This window comes from Octodon degus, unplaced genomic scaffold, assembly GCF_000260255.1.
Source record: "Octodon degus isolate 3935 unplaced genomic scaffold, OctDeg1.0 scaffold00302, whole genome shotgun sequence".
Lineage (NCBI taxonomy): Eukaryota > Metazoa > Chordata > Mammalia > Rodentia > Octodontidae > Octodon > Octodon degus.
This window is the reverse complement of record NW_004524878.1, coordinates 247961-256265: the sequence shown is the minus strand read 5'-3', so window position 1 is coordinate 256265 and position 8305 is coordinate 247961. Positions and strand designations below refer to the sequence as shown.

General features: G+C 36.0%; 1 protein-coding gene across 1 annotated transcript; it reads left to right on the top strand.

Annotated features, from left to right (window-relative positions):
- The first annotated feature begins 3568 nt into the window (after positions 1–3568).
- Positions 3569–4513, top strand: LOC101573721 (olfactory receptor 502-like). Its single transcript, XM_004647324.1, has one exon. It carries the CDS (start codon positions 3569–3571, stop codon positions 4511–4513), a length of 945 nt encoding a protein of 314 aa, XP_004647381.1.
- Positions 4514–8305: the final 3792 nt, after the last annotated feature.

The window sequence follows — 8305 nt, the reverse complement described above, 5'->3', positions numbered from 1 at the left end:
TCATGTCTGCATCTTGTACAGCAAATAACCACTAGGAAGAGAGTATGCAATGTGTTAATTATTGAAACTGTCCTACCAATTTGATTTGAAAGTGTCTCATTGCTATTTGTTTCTTAATAAAATTATGGAAAAAAGGAATATAACACATGTTTATATTAAAGCAGGTACTTACCAATTTAGAACCTTTTAACCAGTCCTGCACATAAGACATTCCCATTTTTGGCCTACTACCTATCTTCATGATAGTAGAATTAAGGTCACTGCAGGAACAAACTAACTCAATTCTACTGGAACAAATAAGGAATCTAGAGATGAGCTTTTAAAATGGACTATCTGAAAGTTAGGGGGAATAATATAATGTGCATATGCTGAATTCCAGAATTCCAGGCTTTATTATTGGTGTTGCCTTTAGGGACCTTAACTGCTTCCAGGTCTAGAAAGTGCTTGCACATTGACTGAGTAGGCTGCAAAGAAGAGAAAGTTCTAGAATTCAGAGATAAAGTAGAATATAATAAAGGAGACTGCACTAGATAATACTAGAAGTATAAATCTGATGGTATGAGTTGAAATCACCCAGCACAAGTTGTTTAAATTCCTGTCTCAGTTCTCTCATCTGAAGAATGAGAAAACTAAATACACCTACTCTCTTGGTTAATTTTCTCCTTGATGGGACAAAATACCTGACACTCTAAATTAAGGGAGGAAAGGTTTAGTTAGCTTGTAATTTGTGGAGATTTCAGTCCATAATTAGTTGGCTCCAAGGCAGGGTGGCATGACACAGAGGCAACAGTTCAAGGTAGTAAAAGCAGCGAGAGCAACAAGAGGGGAAAGCAAGCCTCTTTTTCTCCCTTATGTTGTATGTGGGCTACCACCCCCTAGGGCAGCTGTGGTGCTCATACCATCTTCATGCCCTCCTCTTGCCCAGGCTCAGGATGTGTACAAGTGAGGACTCTGACCTTCTGCTGAATTACTGAGTTAAACTTCTAAACTTCTCAGGTTGACAAAGAACAATATCCTAGAGCAACACAGGCATGGACTTACACCCCAGGAGGTAGAACTGCTGAGTTACTTAAGCGTATAGACTTCAATTTGGCAAAATGTATCAACTGTATCACCTACCTCCTAAAACTGTTTTGAGGATTACATAGGTGCAGAGAGTTTAGTATGATTATTGGCATAAATTGAGTTTGAATGAATATTGGTTCTAATTATCTTAGTGACAATATGCTCACTTCCTCAAAAGGTGGTCTACTAGAGATTCTAAAATTTGGATTAGGAAGAGAACTAGAAGAAGAGTAAGTCTTTGCATTGAGGATTTCTGTGTCTCACCATGATTCATATACCCCATAAGGAGCTAGTTGAAAGGTAAAGCTTTGATACTATTTTTTACATGGAAGTCATCCAAGCTTCTGTTTATTTGTTATGTCTTTATAAGAGTGTTCAAGACATTGTATTTTTCCTGCTTTAGTAAGTCATGTATGTGTGCATGTAATGTACACGTAAGTTTTTTTGTTTACTGTCACATAAGCTTTTGCCTTAGATTCTACCTAGATAATTCAGGCCTGTTTTACAAAAGACAATACAAAAATATTTTTAAAGAAATACATATTGAACAATTAAAGCTAAAAATAGCATTTTGTACTACAATGCAATTTCTTAATCAGAAAGATCAAAGTAAACTGGGAACTAATATTTGTTTGTAAGACATGTATTTTGTTATATTCTAGTGATTATTGAAAGGTCATAGAACTGTGCAGGAGAAATGAAATAGAAACAAAAGAATAAATTCACAGCTTGTGATGGGCAGAATCTTGAAAGATTGCTTTTTGACTGAACTATACTGAACTCAAATACTCCGTATTCACTACAGAAATCAATGATGCTTTAAGATGCTTTTGAATTCACATTTGAGTCTCTAGCATCTTCAGAGATTCATCCCCCAAGAGGAATTTGAAAAGAGTAGTTATATAACCACTATGACTTGTTGCCAAAAGACAAATGATTTATTTCAGGGGGTAAGACTTTGGCTTTTGTTAAAGCATCTGATGTATTGATTTTAATTTACCACTTCAGAAAACCTTAGCTTCTATTTTCTAATGGAAATAGAGCAGATACAGTTAAGGAATCATCCAGCAAAGAATTTGTTCTGAGTTTTTCTGTTTTCACCATGATTTTCACTTGAATAAACAACCACATTCCATTTTTTTTTTCAGGATTCTTCATTTAATTACCCATAAGAAAGAAACTCAGATGGTCTTTTGGTGCTATGCAAACTTGGCAATCTGCCAAAATGCCAGCTATGGGCTGTTTGAGATATTTGTTGATATTTAAAAACTTAAATTAAAGATTTAACATGCTAAAGGAGAAAAAATATCTGCAGAAGGCATTACTTGGCTCATACTTGTGGTTGTTTAGATTCAAGGTAAGGTTTAGAGAATGCTTGCTGTATGTCTTCAGAGTATTTGGAGCTAAAGTTTACACTGATCATTAGCTGACTGATCCTTCTTAGTCTCTAGCCTGTGCCTTATTTAGAGATATATTTTGTTAAGAGTAATAGTATTTCATGTTGCATATTCCAAATGGAAATCATTGTTGTAGTAGGAAGCAATTTGAATTATGTGGATGAATCTATTGCAATGATTATCATAACAATTTTAAAAACTTTTTAGTAAAACAATATTTTCACTTTCAAGTATATAAAAATTCTATAAACATCGAGTAGACTACTTAATTCAAAACCTTAATTTAAAATTCCTATCTGCTTATACTATAAAATAATTTTACTTCTTTTTAAAAGTAGACATATTTAACAGACAAAATATGAAGTACAAAAAATGCTAAAACTCTTCTACACAAAAATCTACAGGAAGCTGACATAAATCTCATTTATTTCAGCTCTCATTTCCTATGTCATTTTAAATGTCACATTTTAAATGTCACAGTACTTACTATTTACCTTCATTTTATAGTTACTAAAGGAATGGACAGCCAAACTTACTGAAATCTATATTGTTCCTTTAGCATTGGCAGGTAACTTTATATGCAGGTTACATAGTCTCTTTCAGACTGTATAATTCATCTATAAAATATAATTGAAGAAATACTACTTGATAAAAAATTTAAAAAACTATATATATATGACTATATACTTATCTGTATGATTTAGGAAGAAAGTAATGAATGCTAGCTATTATTGAAGCCTCTATTTCATATATATAAGTTTTTTGTACTGAAATATACTCAATCATTTTTGTTATTGTGTAGTATTTGTACTCATTTGTCTTGTATTTTAAATCTTGGGCTACAAAGCCACTTTAGATGAATTTTTAGATGCAATACCATTGATAAAGAAAATGGACATTATGTGAAGGAATCTTCAGTTTTTCTGAAAAAATAAATTTTATTATTACTGATAAGCTCATATTTGCATGTAAATAAGTATTGGTAATTGAATATCTTTATTTATAGTGACATTTCATATACATTAATGAAAAGGTTATGTTCGTATTTACAGACTGCTTGTCATGTTTGTACCACAGATTCCTTTTGGCAGCATCTACATGGTCTCATGAATTCGCTGGTAGACAGGAACCACACTGCAGTAACAGGGTTCATTTTGCTGGGGCTGACAGATGATCCAGTCCTCCAAGTCACCCTCTTCCTGGTCATCCTATGCATCTACCTGGTGACTGTATCTGGTAATCTCAGCACTATCCTTCTAATCAGATTCTCTTCTCAGCTTCACAGCCCCATGTACTTTTTGCTGAGCAACCTGGCTTGTGCTGATGTAGGCTTATCTTCTTCTGTCACACCCAATATGCTTGTAAACTTCCTGGTGGAGACAAACACAATCTCCTACCTTGGATGTGGCATCCAGCTTGGCTCAACTGTTTTCTTTGGGACTGCTGAGTGCTTCCTTCTGGCTGTCATGGCATATGACCGCTTTGTGGCAATCTGCAACCCACTGCTTTACTCAACCAAAATGTCCACACAAGTCTGTGTCCAGTTACTTATAATGACTTATGTAGGTAGTTTTATTAATGCCTCTTCTTTTACCTTTTCCTTCTTTTCTTTACTTTTTTGTGGACCAAGTCAGGTCAATCACTTTTTCTGTGATTTTGCTCCTTTAGTTGAGGTCTCCTGTTCCGACGTCAGCATCCCTGCAGTTGTTCCCTCATTTTCTTCTGGATCCATCGTTGTAGTCACTGTGTTTGTCATAGCCATGTCCTACATCTACATCCTCATCACCATCCTGAAGATGCGCTCCACCGAGGGCCGCCACAAAGCCTTCTCCACCTGCACCTCCCACCTCACTGCAGTCACGCTGTACTTTGGAACCATTTCCTTCATTTATGTGATGCCCAAGTCCTTCTACTCCACCGACCAGAACAAGGTGGTGTCTGTTTTCTACACAGTGGTGATCCCCATGTTGAACCCCCTCATCTACAGCCTCAAAAACAAGGAGATTAAGGGGGCTCTGAAGAAAGAGCTTGGTAGGAAGATATTTTCCTAGTGTCATCTGTTATTTTTAAAATTTTACATAGTAATAAGGTCCCATAGATATAATAATAAACAGTATATGTAATGGAAATATATCTGTGCAAATTTTAATAGTAATGTGGAACTTTTTGATAAATATGAGATTTCTATTTTCACATAATGTAGCTAACCAGGGAATTAATATTGTGTTATCTTTATTAAAACTAAGTTAAATTTGGGATAAAGAGCATAAATTAAATGAAACAAGCTTGCTAGGAAGTCCTTTTAAAGTTGCATTTATACTTTTCAGAAAGTTTTTTCTCTGCCACAAATTGAAATTATTACTCATGAAGTAGTTGAGATATTCAAAATCTCTGAAGAGTCCATACATTAAAGTGTTGATCCAGGACACACACTACTGGGAGGTTAAGAAAACTGTTAAGAATTGGAATTTAGTAGAACAATTTTAGTAATGGAGTGTATGCCTCAGAGGGGCTTAGTGGGATTCTATATTGTCACTTTTTTGCTTCCCAGCTATGAGATAAGTGGTTTTTTCTCCACTGAATTCCTGGTCTGATGCCCCTTCACTGACCACAGCAAAAAAACCATCTAGTCAAGGCCTAGAACCTCCAAAAGAAACAATTTCTCTTTATAGTTTGGGTATCTCAGCTACGTAGTACTGTGCAGAAAACTAACAAGCACACACTTTACTCTTTTGATGTGTCCATGTAAAAATCAGGTTATGAAAATTACTGTAGTTATGACTGGCATGTTCCAAGAGAAATGATGAAGTATAACCAGAAACTGAAGTTGGTGGGATGAGTTTTGAGGCCATAGATACTTCTGGTCTGCATTCCTGACCAGAAGCTCCAACCATTTTTGGGACTTCCAGAGAAGAACAGGTGAGCCACTTCTGATTACCCTGTGTTTTCCTGTCAGGTGAAGAACAGGCAACTGCTTTTGCTGACACTAAGCAGGGTTTCTGGGCTCCTGAGGATTGGGTTAAGCATGAAGTAACAATTTCGAAGATGTGAATTCAGCTGGTAGCATGACTGTAATGTTAAGAAGAGCACACTTCTAGAGTGATGTATGGTCAGACCCACACGCTACTCAGTGATGCTCTGCGCACCAGTCTGTCTCTTCCTTGAAAGTACGACTACTCTGTGGAGAGCTGTCATCAGCCTTCACATGTTAAGAGCTGTCACACTGATACCCTGACCCCTTCATGTGTCTGGAACAAATACCTTCTTTTGCTGAAAGAACCAAGTGCAGGAATCTTATCATTTGTTTATTTTCACTTTCATGCCTTGAGATATTATATTGAATCATTCTTGTATTCAAGGCATTTTCCTAGGCTGTTAGGGAAAACAGTGAAATGGAACTTATCTCCTAGTATAGAAATTGGACAATAAAATTTAAAAGAAAGTTATATAGCCTATGAGAAAGGATAAGTATGGAAGAGAGAAAAACAAAGCAAAACAAAACAAAATAAGAGGGCCAAATGCCAAAGGTTGATGCACTGGGCCAGCAAAAGATGAATGAAGGACCCACTGGGAATGTGATGCCTCATTGAAGGTCTCAGGGGTGAAGGTATCTCATTTTGAATATGGTACTGCCTATGTATAATTGTGTGAGCTTAAGAGTCCACTCATATTTACTCTAGAGTCTTCTGTTCCAACTACATTGTCACTGGCATTTTAGGCAATCCCATAGTGAGCACAATTAAAACAAATAAACAAAAAATAAAATATTAAAGTGTCTAAGCTAGCCGGTTGTGTTTGTTATGATCTGCTGTTATCAGTTTGTAAGAAGGTCTTTTTATTCCTACTTTCACCAGTGTTTTTTTCTTTTTTCCTCATGAAGCAATATTGATTTTTGCAAAAGGCTTTTTCTGCATCTATTGAGACAATTATATGATTTTGTACTTGATTGTATTTATGTAGTAATTGGATTTATGTATCATCATTGCATCCTGTGGATAAAGCAAACTTGATATAATAAATGATTTCTTAATGATTTGTTGAATTCTGCTTCTAAATATGTTACTGAGGAATTTGCATCTGTATGAATCAATGATATTAGCCTGTAGTTTTCTTCATGAAAAATCTTAAAAGGATATTTACCTTGTTTTATTTTTTTGAAGTTCCAGTAAAATTTTTTTTCCTGTGAGAATAGCTTTGTCTTTCTTTTTTCAAAATTTTATTGATAAACAGATAGCAATGAGACAGTTTCAAATCAAATCGGAAGTACAGTTTCAACAAATAACACACTGCATATATTCTTCTTAGTGGTTAATTGCTGTACAAGATGTGGACTTGTGATCCTATTTACAAACACCATTAGAACAAATCATTCTATTCATTAAGAGAATGCAACTATATATCTAACCTAACCACTTTGAATACACAGATACAAAATGGACATTCATCGGTATACCCCATTTTTTCTAAGTTCCGTTATTGAATATTATAGGTGTGTAAACTCAGCAAAATATTCTAAAAGAGTCCAGTAGCCCATCATAGCGTTGGGTCTACTGTTTAACTGGCAATGTCAGAAATTATTGACCTGAATCCCCCACAGCTCAACATAACAGCATGGCTTTATTTCCTATATTTCGTCTTCATACTTTTCTCCTGGATGGTTAAGACCAAGGTAAAGTAGGACCTGTGCACAAGAGTTGTAGCTTTTGGGTCTGAGAAGGTCAGTGAAATGCCCTCAGGATTTATCCTGAGATCCTGTACCTCAGATTGTAGAACCTTTGTCAGTGTCAGCCATGTGGATGAGTCACGACCTTTGCTTGGTCAATGTGCTCTCTGTGAAAGCCTGAGAGAGTGTCTTCTCCCCATGTGACTCTCCTTAGGCACACTCTATGTCATCAATCACTTTCCTCTTTGGCCCCATAGTCTTCTTGATCAGAAAATTTGGGACACTACCGAGGTACATGACGTTACAGTAGAAGTTCTCATATGTCCTGAGTCTTAATTGACCTTAGAAGGTTTCCAGTAAAATTCAGTGGCAAATATATTGGGCTCTAGTGTTTTCTTACTTGTTGAAGTTTTTGTTACTCCATCAATTTTATTACCTGTTCTACTCTTTTCAGAAATTTTATCTTTTTGTTTCAATTTTGGTAAGCAAATGTGTTTGTAAATGCATATATTTCTTTTAGATTCTCCAATAGTGGAATTTATAATATCTCAAAATGGCATATTTTAATATCCCCATGTGTTTCTGTGGTGTCCTTAATCCAAGAGACTACAAATCTCAGAATTCAGTACCATCCCAGGAACTGGGTGAAGAGATATCAGTACACTATATGTATGCTGTTTTGAACCAGGCCTCTGACCCTAGCACATACTGTCATGCAGTTACAGTAGATCCTTACTGGTTTTCCTATACAAGGTCCTAAGGACAGGCTCTCTAAACATGTATTGAGTCAGACAGTTTTATTCATTTTTAATTGAATTTTTTAAAAATTTGTGTATTTGTCACAGGATCATGCTATGCAGCTCAGACTCATAGTGGTCCTCCTGTTTCAGCCTCCCTAGCACTGGGATTACAGGCATGCATCACCACACCAGGTTGGTGTCCAGCTCAGCTCACCCAAGATTATGCTGGTATGACATGTGGTACCGGGGATCGAAGCCAGGTCCTTGCACTTGCCAAGCAGGCACTTAAACCACTGATGTATCTCCCTGGCCAAGGCAGACAGTTTTAAATACCATATTGTGATTTTTGCCACACATATGACCTCTGCTACTTCAAAGTTTTATAACTTTCTTTCTTTCTTTCTTTCTTTCTTTCTTTCTTTCTTTCTTTCTTTCTTTCT